This window comes from Schistocerca cancellata, chromosome 8 (genome assembly GCF_023864275.1).
Source record: "Schistocerca cancellata isolate TAMUIC-IGC-003103 chromosome 8, iqSchCanc2.1, whole genome shotgun sequence".
Lineage (NCBI taxonomy): Eukaryota > Metazoa > Arthropoda > Insecta > Orthoptera > Acrididae > Schistocerca > Schistocerca cancellata.
Genome location: NC_064633.1, coordinates 152,009,019 through 152,028,947, shown reverse-complemented (window position 1 = coordinate 152,028,947; position 19,929 = coordinate 152,009,019). Strand labels below are relative to the sequence as shown.

General features: G+C 41.1%; 1 protein-coding gene across 1 annotated transcript in view; it reads right to left on the bottom strand.

Moving 5' to 3' along the window:
- Positions 1–16,393: 16,393 nt before the first annotated feature.
- Positions 16,394–19,929, bottom strand: part of LOC126095432 (uncharacterized) — a 133,128-nt gene continuing 129,592 nt past the window's right edge. The window contains exon 5 of the mRNA XM_049910226.1: positions 16,394–17,661. Within this exon, the coding sequence (XP_049766183.1) occupies positions 17,546–17,661 (116 nt within the window). The 3' untranslated portion in view covers positions 16,394–17,545. The remainder of the gene's footprint in view (positions 17,662–19,929) is intronic.

The window sequence follows — 19,929 nt, the reverse complement described above, 5'->3', positions numbered from 1 at the left end:
CCAATTTGAGGGCCCGACAGATAAGTCAGACGCTTCGCCCAGGGACATGTCAGTGCCCCAGTGTTGCTCATTATCGACAGCATAGCGTCCTTGTGCGTGTTTCCTAGGGCTTACAACATTTCCCAGATGTGCAAGGATTCCACTTATTGGAAGTGGAATGTGCACACTTGCCAATTTGAGGGCCCGACAGATAAGTCAGACGCTTCGCCCAGGGACATGTCAGTGCCCCAGTGTTGCTCATTATCGACAGCATAGCGTCCTTGTGCGTGTTTCCTAGGGCTTACAACATTTCCCAGATGTGCAAGGATTCCACTTATTGGAAGTGGAATGTGCACACTTGCCAATTTGAGGGCCCAACAGATAAGTCAGACGCTTCGCCCAGGGACATGTCAGTGCCCCAGTGTTGCTCATTATCGACAGCATAGCGTCCTTGTGCGTGTTTCCTAGGGCTTACAACATTTCCCAGATGTGCAAGGATTCCACTTATTGGAAGTGGAATGTGCACACTTGCCAATTTGAGGGCCCGACAGATAAGTCAGACGCTTCGCCCAGGGACATGTCAGTGCCCCAGTGTTGTTCATTATCGACAGCATAGCGTCCTTGTGCGTGTTTCCTAGGGCTTACAACATTTCCCAGATGTGCAAGGATTCCACTTATTGGAAGTGGAATGTGCACACTTGCCAATTTGAGGGCCCAACAGATAAGTCAGACGCTTCGCCCAGGGACATGTCAGTGCCCCAGTGTTGCTCATTATCGACAGCATAGCGTCCTTGTGCGTGTTTCCTAGGGCTTACAACATTTCCCAGATGTGCAAGGATTCCACTTATTGGAAGTGGAATGTGCACACTTGCCAATTTGAGGGCCCGACAGATAAGTCAGACGCTTGGCCAAGGACATGTCAGTGCCCCAGTGTTGCTCATTATCGACAGCATACCGTCCTTGTGGGTCTTTCCTAGGGCATACAACATTTCACAGATGTGAAAGGATTCCACTTCCAATGAAACTAGCCGGCCGTTGTGGGCGAGCATTTCTAGGCGCTTCAGTCCGGAGCCGCGTTGCTGGTACGGTCGCAGGTTCGAATCCTGCCTCGGGAATAGATCTGTGTGCTGTCCTTAGGTTAGTTAGGTTTAAATAGTTATAAGTCTAGGGGACTGAAGAACTCATATGTTAAGTCCCATAGTGCTCAGAGCCATTTGAACCATTTCAATGAAACTGCCTTTGTTTTAGATACTGTTTTTTTTTCTTTCAAAGAAAATTTACACTTTTAGTTTCATCTGTCTGAAGTTTTCGTTCTTTGCTCCCCTTGAATCTTAAGCCTTACATATTCGTAGATAGACAGGTGTGCATATCTCGACGTTTATCAATTGCGAGGAGCACATTACCTTCGAAAGCGAACCGAGGCACTGCAGATTGCCGCTACCAGTGGAGAAGCTGTTGTCTACAGGTTGGTTAAAGATCTTTACTCCTTTATGTTTCACTGTTGCATCCAGTTGATCGCATCTCTCTCTTCCACTTGTCTCAAACCGATAATGTCCACATGAATATCGGAAGGGACGTGTTTTATAACGTTGTTTTCCTTTTTAAGTAATGTCTTTGGTAAGGAGTGAAACCTAATGATCTATACTGGCGAACTATTTCCCTACCACTTCAGTGCAAAATGTTCGGTTGCGCGAATGTGAATCTTTAGTGCGCAGTATACACCACCTGACGAAAAAATTAAAGAACTCAGAAGACGTGGTCGGATGTCAATGTAACTTTGTATACAAATACACCATCGTCAAGTGTGTAAGTGATAAGAGTTGCAATTCTCAGTCAACAGATTGAATTACTACTGTTCGTGTTGAGTGTTGTTACAAAACCTCGAAAGACCTACAAGAGGCGTAAACAGCTTCAAATATTGAGATTTCGCATACTCGTGTGAGACATCGTTATCAATGCTTCACAGAATTTGAACGGGGCATCACGCTGTCTCTCTATTTCTCCGGCTATTCGATTCGCACAATGTCCAGATTTGTTGGGCATTCAGATGTGACAGAGGCCTGATGTTAGACAGCGTTGGAAGGTAGGGTCAAGCATACTTGTCAAGGTTCAGTCGACCATCACCGGCCACAACGAGGGAGAATCACCATATTGTACATCAAACACATCATAACCCCTTTACGTCCGTATTAGTTGTCCAAAAACAAGTAATGGACGCTTTTCCAGATTCTGTTCTGTGTCATCCCGCACCATTGGCCGGAGACTGGCAGCAACCGATATAGGGAATTATCGACCGATGAACAGGCTGTCGTTATCACCACAGCAGAAACGGCTACGTTCCGCTTTCGCAGTGTTGCCGTGATTGGGAAGCGAGGGATGTTGATGAATGGCGTCGCGATGTGTTCTGCACTACGCAGAATGATCATCATCGTCGTGTATGGCGGTGAACTGGGGAGAGCTCCCATTATTCCATTGTTGTGGAAAGGCACGGCAGTGTTACTCGTTGTGTCGTGGTGTGGAGAGCCATCGGGTGCGATTTCATGTCATTTCAGGTCCAATGTCTTCGTGTGTTACCTCTTATGGGCAAGAATCGTGGTGCCATTTTTCTATATGGTAATGCTTGCTCACACCTTACGTGTGTCTCTATTAACTATCTGCGTAATGTAGAGGTATATCTGTGGACAGAAAGATCTACATATCTGTCGCCGAAAGAACAGGCTCGGACGTCGACTCCGTCGCAGTGCGAGTAACCAGGATATCAGAAGACAGCTTTAGTGAGCTAGCTTACCTTAGGAGATGATACAAAGAATTTATGACACTCTTTCCCATAGAGTTACTGCATACGTCCAGGTCAGAGCGGGTGCAACGACATAAATGGGTTCATCTGCCAGTTTCTTTGAAACTTTGATCCAATTTGTAATCACCGCAATACCGTTTCAATCCACGGAGTTGTATTTCACTATCCACTTCCCTTGCGGATGCTTCACGTCCTTTGTCAGGCATTGTATTTCAATTCTCTAATCGAATATGGGCGCTTCCTAATGTTTTGAACGCGATATGGAGCTGATTGTCATTGACAACTCAGTGAGCCAGTTGAGTACGTGATTCAGCCTTGTATATTAGAGCGAATACCAGGTGTGATTATAAAATAACGGGGCTGATGCTATCACAGACTATGTACGCATGCGCCAAAGATGAACGACCAATAGCTGTCAAGCGGTATCCATGATGTGTGTAGACAAATCACTGTGACCGTGACCATCGTTTCTGTAAGAGCTCTTTTCCAGGAAATATAATAGATGTAATAATAGAACAACGAATTTTTGTGAACTTCCACATGAAGCTTGAAGGAACTGCTGCCAAAACCTATCTTTTACTAACATAAAGGCTCTTTATGACGTACGCGAGTTTTTGGTTCGTGCAACCGTTTCCTTGATGGCAGAGAAGACATTGAAGATTACTCGCGTCCGGGACACCCTTCAACATAAAAAACGCATGAAAAAATTGTAAAGTAGGTAATCTGATTCTACTTGACCACCGGTTGATTATTCGATCCATTGCTGAAACTGCAGGAATCGAGAAAGAACGCATAAGGCAAATTTTACGTAACCAATTTACCGCCAGAAAAGTGTGCGAAAGTGATGCCGAAAATTCTTATGCTCGAACTAAAAGAAGCTCGAAAAAATGTTTTCACTGACCCTTTGAATACCATTGAAGATGGTCCTAATTTCTTGGAAAGGATGATAACGTTTGACGAAATTTTGAATTCATTTATGACCCAGAAAGTAAGCACCAATAAATGCATTGGAAGCGCCCAACTTCACCGAGAGTTTAAAAAGCTCCAACGAGCAAATCAAGATTCAAAGTGATGATTTTTTTCGATATTGATGAAACTGTGTATCTTTAATGGGTTCTTGAATATCATAGTATTACTCAACATTAGTATCTTGCGGTTCTTGCTCAACTCCGTAGGAAAAAACAGAAAAAAACACCCTATTGTGGAATAACAAGTTACGTTTTCTGCATCAAGCGAACGCACCGGCTCAGACCTCATTGTCTGTTAATGGATTTCTAGCGGAGTACGGTATCCCAGTGTTAGACCACCCCAACTTGTTCGCCTCACCTATCACCATGTGATATCATTTCCCAAGGTCAAATCTGCATTAAAAGGAACAAGATTTCAGTCCGTTGAGGCAGCGAAAGTAAAAGCAGCACCCGTCGTTAAGGAGCTCACAGGGGAAAACTTCTAGCACTGTTTTGATCAATGGAGAACTCGCATGGAGCTTTGTAAGGATAAGGAAGAGGGAGCAAACAATAACTAAATAGGTATGTTTTCGAAATAGAATGTTATACATCCATAGTCCCGTAACTTAATAGCCTCGCCTTCTTCAGTGTCTACATTCGTACGATGCCTTCTTGGGGTTCCTCTTTGGGACACGTCAACCATTACAACATCAGAAAAGCAGCTGTATATACTACTTAAACGACAATAAACTTACATCACTCAAAGAATATATATAATAATCACTGCTCTTACTGCTCTATTAAAAGATGTGCTAATATATAAAACATCGATACAACTGAATAAGGTAGGTCTTTGACCGGGACGTTGTTCGTGTCCAAGTTTGCAGGAGAGGAACGTGACTTGAATTTGCGCTGACCTTTTCGCCGGCAAATTATGTGGGAAGCAAGCACTCTGCCTTCCGCATACGCCGATGGAAAGCCCGCCCGTGTCCCTCGGACATCGAATGAGCTGTATGCATTGGAATGAGTAACTAAATTTCGGTACTGTTATGTGCAATGTGAAACAGACTTCAGCCTATTTGTCGAGTGAAGAGACTGAAATATAAACGCCACAATATCTTTCTGCGCTGTCTTACAATCGCTGAATCTTTGTTCATGCCACATCTCAGAGACAATTGGAATGTGTGTGAATCACTTTCTGTGTTTGATGGCACCGATAATGGTTATATGTACGTTGTTTTACTACTTTAATATGCGGAATTATTGATCGGTAGCGTCATTTGAATGCAATTCCGCACACATCCTGCTTCTCACTTTCCTTTTCAATACTATTTAGATGTTCGTTCGCCTCAAATACTAGTCAAATCAATGCGTTCCTCGCTGTTGACTGTTTTAAAATACAACAGGTCCACTGAGGTTGTTATTGATCAGTCTCCTCAACGCGATTGTAGTTTCCTACATTCTCTCTTCGAAATCCCCAAGCTGACAATCACACCCTTTCGTACCATACTAAGCTGAGTTCACAGTAAGTTTGGCCCACATATTGTTTTTTTTTTTTTTTCAGCGTACAAGTTAGATGCAGATCGAGACGACGAGTTTCAGTGTATATCAGGCAGAATTTACGATGCAAAAAACAGTTCACAGGGCTGCAGGGGAAGGTTCTGGTTTTATTCAAATACGTTTCAGAGCATAACTTAGTGGACAAGCATTCCAGTGCAGATCAGGACATATATAACTTCACAGACTACATGCGTATAACAGTTTAGACGTTTCAGATGATGAGATCATTGCATTTGATATCTCCATATCATTCATTTTTTCAGATAACTTTTATCGCATTCCTTTTTAGCTAACTTTTGAAAGTTTTATTTCAATCTGTTCAGTGGATTTATGATCATGCAGAACAGACAAGACAGCATCCCACCATACCCAAAAAGTTTTCAGTTGTAGTCTGGTAGTCATATGGCCAGAGGAACTGATGAAACGCTACAAGGACGCGCTGCATAATATGAAGTGTGTATTCAGTCACTGTGCAGCATGAAGTAGAGATTTTCCTGCCCTTATACAAGTGATTACATAATTTTCCTAAAAAGTCATTTCCGTTTAATAATCACGAGGTTCTGATGAACAAACATTTAGTTTTTTAAGGCCAAATCAGTGCTGATTCATATAGCCTATAACTTATGTATTGCGTGATGGTGGACAGATAAACTGAGGAACAAATGAAGGTTTGTTTTTTAGCAGCTCATGGCATTATGTGAAAACGACTATAGTTAAATGTTTACTAGCTTTGTTGCAAAGCCTGCAAAAGATATAATGGCAGAAGAGCTGAGTGAGTAATGTTCAAGAGATACACAGACCGGTGGAAACATGTGATGACCATAGACTGTGGTAAAAAAAAAGAACGTTTTAAGCGGAGGCGGTCGTGTCAGGCTATCCGCAAACACCCACGTAGTATCCGCTTATACGAGCAACGTCGCATTCGCGGAATGCCACTGGTTCTGAGCCAAGGTCTGGAGATTTGCTGATACCACTTTAACTAAAATTTGCGCCGTACTTCGTTTCAATTGCTCCTTTGTAACGTCATCGGAGGTGGGCTGCACGCCGACGAGAAGCAACAGGAAACCTGGGGTCCCCATCCTTCGTCGTTGCTGGTACAAGAAATTTAAAACTATGCAGGACTGTATACATACTAATACAAACGTATTAACTATTCTTGTTGATTGGAGCACTCTGTCGACGCTCCATTTTGATGTTTTCAGTAAACAAACATATCAAAATCAAATGGATCAGCTAGTCACAAATTGTTCAACAAATGACAGTAGAGTGAAACATATATTGGTTACTTATTTTAATAAGGTTTGAGGCTCCTCTTTCCTTTCTTCAGTGTTTGCGATTTAAAAATAGGGTGATTTTGGAAAACAGCGTCATGCAAACACAATTAGTTTAATTTATATTTACCCAGACATGTTTCGACACCAATGTGTCATCTTCTGTAGGTAAAATTTTTATTTCTGTAAAGTACAATATCACATTTGTAATAATTTAACTGCTGTAGGCCTAAGAAATACAATGTTTGCAATTTGCTTCGTTCTATTTGGACACTCACATTAAAATTACATCGCTAACTGAACTGCATTATTATACATGTTGGTTAGTCGAACAGCACGTAACACCGTTTCATTTCGTGAACGATGCTTATTAACTTGAAATAACTTCTGACCCGTTTAAAGATATTTGCAATATGTTTTTTTAACAAGACGAACAGTGACAAGGCCCATGAAAAGAACAGCATTACGTTGACAACTTAGACATAGCCAATAACTTTTTTTCGAGTAGAACTGTGTTACTTCGGGCAGCCCGAATAGCAGAGCTTGCAGAGAAGAAATTTAGTGGCATAACTTCAGAAGATCTAAGAAGAAAACATCCATTAAATACACAGATGGGAGATTGGACTCGTGATTTCCTGTCAGAAGGGAACAAAAGTAATATCTGGCGTTTCCCAAGGAAGTGCTAAAGGCCTTCTGCTGTTCCTGATCTACATGAACGATTTAGGAGACAATGTGAGCAGCCCTCTTAGATTGTTTGCAGATGATGTTGTCTTTTACTGTCCTGGAAAATCATCAGATGATCAAAACTAATTTAAAAATGACTTAGATATCTACATGGTGCCAAAAGTGGAAATTAACTGTAAATAATGCAAAGTGTGAAGTCATCCACACAAATACTAAAAGAAGTTCACAGAAATTTTGGTTACATGATAAATCACCAAAATCTAAAAGTTCTGAACTCAACTAAATATTTATGGACTTCAGTTACAAATAACTTAAATTGAAATAATCACGTTGATAATTTTGTGGGAAAGCAAACCAAAGACTGAGATTTAATGTTATAACATTTAGAAAATTTAACAGAACTACTAAAGAGATCGTTTCCACTACTCTGGTCCGCTCTCTTCTAGAATATCACTGAGCGGTGTGGGACCTGCATTAAACAGGATTGACGGAGGACATCGAAAAAGTCAAAAGAAAGGCAGTTCGTTTTGAATTGTCGCGAAACAGGGGAGATGTTGTGACGAATATGATAAACGAGTTGGGATGGCAGTCATTAAAACAAAGGCATTTTTCTGTGCTGCAGGATCCTTCACATGGAATTTCATTCACCAATTTTCTCCTCAGCGTGTGAAAATAATTTGTTGGAGCTCACCTACATAGGAAGAAATGTCCATCATAATTAAATATTGGCAATCAGAGCGTGTTCGTTTCTCCCGCGCGCTGTTTGAGAGTGAAACGGTAGAGAAATAGCGCAAACGTAGTTCGATAAACCCTCTGCCAGGCACTTAATTCTGAATTGCGCAGTAATCATATAGAAGTAGATGCAGATACATTAAATACAGGGATTTTAGTTCTGTTATTGCCCCCGTTGAATAGCCCGCCGCCCAGAAGCTGACGCCACTCTCAAAGGACATTTCTGCCGCCATGTTGAGATGCATCATATCTTACAAAGGTTTAAATATATTTCGTACCAATGAAAATGGTATATCGCTGAAAAGTCACGTAGCCATCGTTGAGATGAGGAACTTTTTTCTTCCAACAACGTCCAGTAAATGATCAGAAGTTCGTAAGAATGGTTCAAATGGTTCTGAGCACTATGCGACTTAACTTCTGAGGTCATCAGTCGCCTAGAACTTAGAACTAATTAAACCTAACTAACCTAAGGACATCACACACATCCATGCCCGAGGCAGGATTCGAACCTGCGACCGTAGCGGTCACGCGGTTCCAGACTGAAGCGTCTAAACCGCACGGCCACACCGGCCGTCTAGTTCCTTAGAAAATTCGACGTTCGTAAAGAAATGTTTGCTAGTGACGAATTTATTAGAATTTTCAGGATAAAATCTGTTATTTTAAATAAAAATGAAATAATTTTTTCTGCTCTTTACATACGCTGAATCATTTACACAACGAAAAAAGGTACGTAGAAATATCGCATGAAATAAATGAAACCAATGATTGTGGAAAAAGCAATGGCGACCTTATTATATGCTGCCGCATTTCTTTTGGTGAAATTACTGAGGACTGTTTTCAAAGTGAGAACCATGTGGATCACGATATTTGCATACTAACTACGTCACTTATGAACTCTCTGCTGTCAACATACCTGGAGTAATGGCTTTACCCGCAGCTGTAATTTGCTCTCTCTCCCCTCTACAGCCGTTTACAACCACCTTTTACATCACGCGCTTTGCGTGATCGCATAGATAGAAGCTTAACAGCATCAGATTAAGCGGTTGTGCTGGATAGTTCTGACTGGGGCTGTCACTGTCCACCCGCCGATTTGGGAACCTTCGATTTAATGCACCTCTTACTATGGGCCGGACATCCAGCAAGATAGAAACTTGCATTTTATGAGTTCTGAAGAGCATATCGTCTAACAAGGGTAACACATTTACCAAAAATGTGTCTATTTCAGAGTACCGTCAACGAAATACAGGCTTTCCACTTGCTGTCCGATTGTGCCTCACCACACATTCACGGGCTGAACACATGACGAAGCCAATGCGGGTTTTCGGTTGACCTATAGCGCAAGTTTCTCATACTTAAAGTCCTATAATTTATGAACGTGGCTCCACCAGTAAACAACATTTTCGAAGAAAAACAATTGTGTGGCTGAATCGCCTGATGTAGGTATTCAAAACGAAGCTGAAAATGACTACCATATAGCTCCTGATGTAGAAAAATGTGGAATGGTTGATACTTATGTCTAAGAAGAACACACAGAACTCCTTTAGTATTTATTGAAACCTTTCTTGTGCATTTACTGCAGCAGCTGCTAGGACAAAAAATTCCACGGCTTTTCTAATAATAACCTTGGTTCGGATTCTTGTTCTTGAACACAAATTCCTGCCTCGCGAGTATTTTGATGGCATTAACGAAAGAGGGAAGAGTTGGACAGCGGTTGCCTCGGAACACTTCTGCATACATTTACAATGCTATTGATGCTTTTGGTAGCCATCGCCATAATTAGGTACATATAGGCCTATTTAATAAATGGCACTGTACTTAACAAAAGCCGGCCGGGGTGGCCGAGCGGTTCTAGGCGCTTCAGTCTGGAACCGCGCGACCGATAGGGTCGCAGGTTCGAATCCTGCCTCGGGCATGGATGTGTGTGATGTTCTTAGGTTAGTTAGGTTTAAGTAGTTCTAAGTTCTAGGGGACTGATGACCTCAGATGTCAAGTCCCATAGTGCACAGAGCCATTTTTGAACTTAATAAAATGGTTGATGAATTATTCAAGTGTATGCTAATATTTTACAAGCAGCATCCAGTAAAATAATGGCAGCAAACCTAACCAACGTAGCTTGTGGTTCCATTATACGATAGTGCACTCCTTCGAAGGGCAAGGAACTGCCCCGTATTCCTTGTCTCGATGGCGCGGGCTTTAGTTACGAGTAGCGTAACGTACCTACTGCTTCAGTGCCGCAAGCTTCCTTGGAGAGTGGCGTAAATTTCTGCGCGGTGCGCCATTCAAAGGCAGCAACAGCAACACAAAACCGGTATGTTCAGTTTTCTTTTACTTCCTTGAATCTCTTTTAGATCTACAAAAGAATTATTTTACCGAATTTGTCTCGCGGACGTTAGCTAAACTGACATCAAAAGACAGTATAGTTAGTAAAAAATGTAGCTGATGCCTGAATTTGGGTTATTAATGAAGTTACGAAAAAGCATGGCAGCTCGATTCATCAGCACCTAGTCAATCTTCTCCTAGGTGAAAACACATTACAAATGATTTCAAAGGGTCAAAAACGATTTCAGCTTAGGCGCTTCAACGCACATAACCATGTGTTATAGCTAAGGTGTTTTTCTCTGTAAATTACTAGATAATAAACGGAGGGAATATTTATTTAGATAGGTAAACCCAAGTAACGTTACACTTTCTGTGGAGCTACTAATGCAATTTCACGCCGATATGTCACAGCAAATAGAGAAATGTTTCGGAAAATTTAAAAAATGGCTCTGAGCACTATGGGACTCAACTGCTGAAGTCATTAGTCCCCTAGAACTTAGAACTAGTTAAACCTAACTAACCTAAGGACATCACAAACATCCATGCCCGAGGCAGGATTCGAACCTGCGACCGTAGCGGTCTTGCGGTTCCAGACTGCAGCGCCTTTAACCGCACGGACACTTCGGCCGGCTAAAATTTAAATTTAGATGTTGTAAACGTAACTTGAGAGTTGCACATGAACAATTTTACGACTGTGATGTACACAGGCTCAAGTGAAATAATTGCGACAAGTAATATACCGATCAAAGCTATCGATCTTTTAATGCAAGTTTTAAGGAGGATTCACAGCTAAGTAACAAAACTGTCGGTGAGCTACACTTAGCAGAAACAGGCCATACTATAGGAAAAACTGAGAAAAACATATTCGTTTTATCTGCATAGCGTAGAGTGGTACTGCTGTCGATTTAATGGAAAAGCTTGAAATTCACGAAGCTAAGAAGCAGGAGATAACGATTTTGCTCATTAAGTAACGCGATTTTTTACTCAGGGCCTACTTTTCTTTATTTTATAACGTATTACGTGGATTACTGACCGCCTCTCGTAAATACAGCTTGCCCTGTCGCTACGTGGTATAGGGTGCATCACATATGAAGGGCTTATTTCAATAGTGGTACAAGTCCATTACCTCCACTTTTCTGCCTATAATGCTTCTGCAATTAGTGATCCAAACAAACAGGAAGAAAATGAAGGATTTCACGGCAGGTTTTTGTCATCACTCAACACTTCCGGGCTGAGATACCGTGGTCTATACATAAGACTCTCCCCTCACGTTTCGCCTTCGACTGCGGAAAGCATCCTCCGAGGACAATTGGAGATATGCGACAAGAGCGCGACTGAGCGCCGTACATATAAGACATCCAGAGGGCGTCGCTGTCAGTCACGTGACGTCGGCTGTGATATGATCTCTGATATTGCCAACTCTCTCAATTGAAATTAATCGATTGTCACGCTGTTGCTGCAATGTTGACATCCATATCTTATCTAGCTTAATGCCTTCATCTTTTCTATTAAAATTATTGGAGTGTTTGGCAATCTCAATGGCCTCTCTGTACATTCGCGCATAATAATGCGACGTCTTCGCTATGACGGTCGTCTCACTAAACTTTATTTCATGATCACCTTCTTGAACCACACGTTCCGCCGCAGCCGATTTATCAATATCAATGTCAATAGAGGCCATTGAGATTGCCAAACACTGCAATAATTTAAATAGAAAAGATGAAGGCATTAAGCTGGATAAGATATGGATGTCAACATTGCAGCAACAGCGTGACAGTCGATACATTCAATTGAGAGAGATGGCAATATCAGAGATCATAGCACAGCCGACATCACGTGACTGACAGCGGCGCCCTCTGGATGGCTTATATATACGGCGCTCACTCGCGCTCTCGTCGCAGTTCACCAATTGTCCTCGGAGGATGCCTTCCACAGTCGAAGGTGAAACGTCAGGGGAGAGTCTTATGTGTAGACCACGGCATGTCAGCCCGGAAGTGGTAAGTGATGAAAACAGAAAGAAAGGTTCATCTCTAGCAAGAAGTCATATGCTTGGATATTTCTGGTATCTCAACTGCAGACTTTTCAGCGCACATTTAACTTTAGGTCTCTGTATCTCACAATGAACGAAAATGGACTTGTACCACTATTGAAATAAGCGCTTCATACATACACCACTTTCTTACGTTGCTCGTATTACTCTCGCGTCTGATTCTCTGTTGACCAATCTCATGGTAACCGTTATGATGTGGAACGTGTCAAGTGCATAAGAAATGCGTACAGGAATGAAGGCTTTTTTTCTAAGCTTAATACTTTTACTACCTATCCCATTCCCTTAAATGGCGCAAAATGCGTATATTATACCTACAGATTTATTGATTCCTATTCAAAAATTGAACTATGGTGTAGAAAGAATTGTCAAGGAGATATGATTTCAGTTTATTTTTAAAACTGTTACTGCTGTATGTATATTAAGTGACTGATACAATATTTTATAATACTTTGGTTGGAACAAACCGTCGCAGAGTACGTGAGGCCCTCTGGCGGCTAAATACCTCTGACTGCTCGCCTACCCCAGCATCCTGACGACTAGTCCAAGTCGCTGATTACTTACTTTAGTCTTTCTTTTCATCCTTTTATCCTTTTCGCTTCTTTTCCTAGTTATTCAATCAGATTTATGTTATTTTATTAGATTCATTACCTTATTCTTGTATACGTTATTATTTTTATCTAAAATGACCACAAGTGCGTATCCGAGTCATATATTATCACTTAACAATTTCATTTTTAACAATTTTAAATTTAACTTTATTGGCGTTTTTAATAATTACATTTTATCAGTGTGACAACAAATACACTTGGTATACCCACTATAGATTTTACGTATTGTACTCGTCATTTCTTGAATTCTTTACAGTTTATAATCGGCGAATATATATAGACTTACATCAGCGACATCTAATGAGCTTATAGTGCTAACATAAGTCGTGGCTACAGTCCTGCAGTTTGTTATGAACCGTAGCGCTGTTGACAGTATGACTCTGCCGGCACCGTGGCCTACTTTGTACCAGATATTAAACATGTGCGTCAATGCTAAACTGATTTTTGTGTGTATTTTGTGAAGATGCCACTAAGGCTTTATTATGTTAGGACATTTTATAAAACAGGTATGTCTCGTCATATTTTAAGCGCATGCATGTTTCCACATATATGAAAATAATAATTTCTCGTTGTGGCATATTTTTATTCTTCTAGAAAGTGAGGCGTAATTGGTCTACCAGTTGCATTTCATTTCCCATGTTTGATGCACAGGTGAAGATGATCACTGCTAACCGAAACCGGTAGTCTAAGGACCAAACGTTTTTTGGTCTTTGAAGAGATGTAAACGATATTTATGAATATAGTTTATTTAATGATTTCCCTGAGAGCTACACCAACAGGCTGTGAATTTTTAAATAGGACATAATTTTTTCTACCTTGTAGCTGAGGTATTTAAACGAACTACGTGAAAATCAGTCAAATGAAACTTAGGTTTTGGAGCTGTAAACGCCGACAGTTTGAGGGGCAAAGCCACATGCTGTACGTGATTACCTGTTTCAGATGGGTCTGCTGGTGACGAAACGTTGATGTAAGTCACGTGTTCAAACGGGTGCAAATATTCCTAAATGCACAACTCAATACGTCTTCTGAGTGGCCTACGGACGAGATGTGCATCAATGGTTGTGTGAAAGTCAAGGTTTTAGCTTCGTCACCCCAGACTGCCGACCAATTATAATCCATTACTGGTTTTCATCGCAGCTAATACTCCGCTAAGTAGTAAATTAGTGCCATAAATGATGGAGGATAATTTAAAAACATAGAAGAGGATTTCAGAGTGAAATGCTCAAAAAAAATCTATCAACTGAAACTCACCATGATAGTGGGCTTTAAATCATAAGTTGATTCAAAACTCAGCTCCGATAATGCCGGCATGGTTCCTCAGGTATGGAAAAAGCCATCGTTATCCGTATCTTGTCCAATCCCTCTATCTATTCTCATTACTTCGATTAATTAGTGAAAGAGTAGAGCTGTGGGAGTCAGAAAAGAATGGAAGATGTGAGTGAAGTGAGGAAGACGTTCAATGAAAAATTTATTCCATGTACCTTTAAATTCTGCAAATTGCTTGTTCAGTTTTTTTGTTATTATTCGCTTAGAAATGTTTCACCGACGTGCTTAGTTAACTTGAAAATGCCAATTAATTGCTGTTTCTTTGGTATCCTGGCAGACAACCATAGAAATGACAAGCAAATGAAATAAATTTGAAATCGTTTGTAAATTTTTGAATATATGTCTGTTCACATCCATTTACAGCTGAGTAAACTTGTCATTAATCTAATACTAATTATACAGGGTGTTCAGATATTCTCTATACAGACTTTTAGGACTATTCGGATTTCTAGGGCTTGCAGAGGGGAGTGAGTACATAATAAATTTAATAGGAACCCATTTCTGGCAACGTACCGTTTCCGTTTTACGACGGTTTCAATTCAAATGTTTAATTCATCCACTTCTGCTTGAGAAATTGAACAAGGAGTGACGTAGTACAATTATCAGGTAAAAATTCGAAATTAAACGTAACGAAGCATCTATTTGTCATTTAAGCACATTTGTCTTGTATTAACACTTAAATATTACATTATGTTCGTACAATATGCTGCGTTTTTTCTTGTTTGGGACTAATTTAAACACATAATGTTTAAGTGTTAGTACAAACCAATGTGCTTAAGTGATAAACAGGTGTTACTTCATGTTTCCTTTCGAATTTTTACCTAGTAACTGTATTGCGTCAGTCTAATTCAACTCCTCAAGCAGAAGTGGACGACCTAAATCTCTGAATTGAAACCGTGGGATCCTATTCAAAATATTATGTATTCACTCCTCTCTACAAGTCCTGGAAGTTTGTAACGGGAATTTCTGAATAACTGCATTAATGGATGAAGAGATGGCAGGGTTCTAAATACTTTCCTTAGTGAGCAAATCCTTATTACATTAGAATATCTATTTTTCGTATTCAATGCAGACTTCATATACTTACTTTTGAGAGAGCTATAGTGTTCTCTTCTTAGATGGTGTATCAGCATTTTGTTATGCATGATGCCCAGAGTGGTGAATAATCGAAATAAATCTTGTGCTGTACTATTCCAGCAACATCGTTTCCTCCTGTAGCACGGTTTTCCACAAAATCACTGCGATATACTTCCAATACTTGTCGGGCAATTAGTAATAAAGGAGTTAAGATGGAGAAGAGTACTTTTATGATAGCTGCATATATTTCTATCTCAGATAAGTCATATTGCCTGTTAATGACATGTTTTGTCATGAAATGTACTTACCGTAATAGCTGTTCACCGTCCATTACGACCATTTTTTTGTTACGATTTCATCGCTTCCATTACACAGACGGTAGCTGTCTGTATGTAATTTTCTTGTACTGACCTTGTAACATGACAGTATAATTTCACTCTGATGTTATTATTACTGGCAGTAGTTTTTCTCCATTAATTCTGTCAAAGTACTGTGCTGCAGTAATCTGCAGCTATTTAGTGTCTCATTTATCGACAACTCAGGATTAGTAAGTTTCTTCGATTGTTACTGAAACTGAAAAAGTTACTCCCTCAAGAAGACTGGAAAAAAGCTTTTTACAGTAATAATTACAGTAATTGGTTAAAAATGAGTGATACGGCGTGTGAAAACTAAGTGAAAACAAAAGAAATGTGTGTGTGTGTGTGTGTGTGTGTGTGTGTGTGTGTGTGTGAGAGAGAGAGAGAGAGAGAGAGAGAGAGAGAGAGAGAGAGAGATAGTTTGTGTTTTAAGTAATTTTGGTACACATTACACTTGTATTTATGTGTATGGATCTGTATATATGAACGAATTTGTGTCTGAATCTAATAAAACCAATAGCTGCTTCATGAACTAATCTTGGATGAATATATATTCTAGCAGTAAATTGAGAATACCTTGAAATCAGGAGGCTATGTAATTTGGGCATGTAGGTATACTGTAGTATTACAGTATTCTCTTTCTTTGGGGGCGGCATGTCTGAAATAATTGTGTGTTGAAACATAGCATATAATATAAACATTTATTAATACCTCTCACAATTTACAGAGAATACAGTGAGTTTAATTACATTTTGTGTACAACCAAAGGTAATCTGAACATTAAACCAAGGAGAAATACGTTTATTTTTACGCCATTACGTTGTATAAATCAGTCTCTCTGTCAACAGACCCAGACTAGGTTGTTTGCTATACGCCTTCACCTATGTTTCCCATTGTAACAAAACAAGACTCTGCAAAATCATACTCTCTCTTAGACATTACAGCTAAGGAATAACTTCCAAAGAAAACTAATCACTATTGTAGATGCAACATGCGAATTATGAATTACTGGGGCGCCCTTGCGCTTCTTCACATAACATGCTAAATCTCTGAGAGCACTTTAGGTTTGCCTTCTTCCTTTATGACGTTATGCAGGTACCGACTTCACACATTCTCGAGCGTACAGTCGCAAGAACAATATACCACAACGCCTTAATGATTCTTTTGTAACGTCTGACTGCCAAGTATGAAATTCTGGATCATAACTCAAATAACAACACTCATCACTCCACATTATAGGGACATAACTTGAGGTGCAAGTTTTCCCGTATCGTTTATGTGAGAAGTGAAGCAGTCACTCCTCCACAGCAGTCTCTCTAAACCCATAAAAGTTCCCTGCGGTAATGGTGTCGCCACGTACAGCAGTCAACACTTCCAAGTGAAACAATTTTAAAATAATGTCTGGTGATTATATTTTTGTTTAAGTTTCTGGTGTGGTGTTGAACAGTTCAATCGTCAAGGACCAGCACACTATGTGTACAGTTTTCTGGTGTAGCCTCACCCTGGAAATGTAAAGGGGTGAAGCTCTACTCATCGCACAAGGTGTGAACCCCAAAAAGGAATGTAAAATACGTGTATCGTCACAGAAGTGGAATATCCCAGAGGCGATGCTACGCCCCGCTCCCAGGACGCATGCGCAGTCGGTTGACGCATCACCAGTCGGCAGACAGAATATGCGCGCCGGTGATAAGTGTCACCAGCTGGCGACTGGCGCATGCGCCGCAGGTGAGAACGTCACCAGTCGGCAGTTAGCGCGTGCGCAGTGTGTGGACGCGTCACCGGCTACGGTCAGCGCATGCGCAGTGCGAGGACGCTACCGCCCAGTTAGCGGCGGCCGCATCACCTGCCGGCGGCCAACGCATGAAGAAGCGTCAACGATGCCGCAAGAAGTAACGACGCGCTCCTCGTCGCTGCCCCGCCGAGCTCGCCATGCTGCATCGCTGCTGGGTGCTCTCCTGCAAAGGCACACAAGAAAACAATTAGTTTCATGCAGCTTAGGCTTCATCATAGCTGCTATTGACATAGAAAGAAAGAACAAGTTTACTGTTACCAGTCACATCTCTGAAGCCTATGATGAAAATTAATTAAGAGAAGTAATTGTACACTACTGGCCATTAAAATTGCTACACCAAGAAGTAATGCAGATGATAAACAGGTAGTTATTGGACAAATATATTATACTAAAACTAACATGTGATTACATTTTCACGCAATTTGGGTGCATAGACCCTGAGAAATCAGTACCCAGAACAACCACCTCTGGCCGTAATAACGGCCTTGATACGCCTGGGCATTGAGTCAGAGCTTCGATGGCGTGTAGACGTACAGCTGCCCATGCAGCTTCAACACGATACCATAGTTCATCAAGAGTAGTGACTGGCATATTGTGACGAGGCAGTTGCTTGGCTACCATTGACCAGACGTTTTCAATTGGTGAGAGATCTGGAGAATGTGCTGGCCAGGGCAGCATTCGAACATTTTCTGTATACAGAAAGACCCGTACAGGACTTGCATTATCCTGCTGAAATGTGGGGTTCCGCAGGGATCGAATGAAGGGTAGAGTCACGGGTCGTAACACATCTGAAATGTAACGTCCACTGTTCAAAGTGCTGTCAATGCGAAGAAGAGGTGACCGAGACGTGTAATCAATAGCACCTCATACCATCGCGCCGGGTGATCCGTCAGTATGGCGATAACGAATATTCGCTTGCAATGTGCGTTCACCGCGCTGTCGACAAACATGGATGCGACCATCATGATGCTGTAAACAGAACCTGGATTCCTCCGAAAAAATGACGTTTTGCCATTTGTGCACCCAGGTTCGTCGTTGAGTACACCATTGCAGGCGCTCCTGTCTGTGATGCAGCGTCAAGGGTTACCGCAGCCATGGTCTCCGAGCTGATAGTCCATGCTGCTGCAAACGTAGTTGAACTGTTCGTGCAGATGGTGGTTGTCTTGCAAACGTCCCCATCTGTTGACTGAGGGATCGAGACGTAGCTGCAGGATCCGTTACAGCCATGTGGATAAGATGCCTGTCATCTCGACTGCTAGTGATACGAGGCCGTTGGGATTCAGCAGGGCGTTCCGTATTACCCTCCTGAACCCACCGATTCCATATTCTGCTAACAGTCATTGGATCTTGACCAACGCGAGCAGCAATGTCGCGATACGATAAACCGCAATCGCGATAGGCTACAATCCGACCTTTATCAAAGGCGGGGACGTGAGGGTACGCATTTCTCCTCCTTACACGAGGCATCACAACAACGTTTCACCAGGCAACGCCGGTCAAATGCTGTTTGTGTATGACAAATCGGTTGGAAACTTTCCTCATGTCAGCACGTTATAGGTGTCGCCACCGGTGCCAACCTTGTGTGAATGCTGTGAAAAGCTAATCATTTGCATATCATACATCTTCTTCCTGTCGGTTAACTTTCGCGTCTGTAGCACGTCATCTTCGTGGTGTAGCAATTTTAATGGCCAGTAGTGTATATCATCAATAAACTCAGCAATGGCCAAAATAATTCATTTTATTTTCTTTGGAATAAAGGCATTGGACAGACAATTAACATCACTTTCTCTGCTTATATGTCTTTAAAACAGGACAGATTAACATTCAAAGTCAATGGTAGACGATTATTTAACATAGATATCTTCAAAAAAAGAACAAAATGGCTCTCAGCAGTATGGGACTTAACTGAAAAAAAGAAGAAAATGAAGCTCTGTTGGCTACTAGAATGTTGCACAGCATCAAACTTTCCATTATCTTTGTTCAGTCTCTCAGTCATGGCAGACTTACAGTGACAACCTGGGCGTTGATAGCTAGGTAGTGTAAAATGAAGCATGCAGCATGTCTAGCGCTGTCATCAGCATGGGATACATAGATCAATAAGCAACACTCTTTTAGGCTAGCAGCTGCAACCACTTAAATGAAATAATGAAACAAATCTATACTGACAAACACTACTTACACCTTTTCCTGAAAGTGTGTCAAATCACCATTAGTTCCACATACTTACCTATGAGCACATGAACTTTAAATGTGAACATTTCTGATATGGCTTCAAAATGACTTCTATTGATACTGAATGAAACAACAAGTTCATTGTTATCAGTCACAATTTATATGCTTCTACGATGCAAATTAGGATTTTATACTTTCATCTTCAGGTAGATTTCTGTGCATTAATATGATATGTCTGTATTGGTCTCGTCTTTGGGGT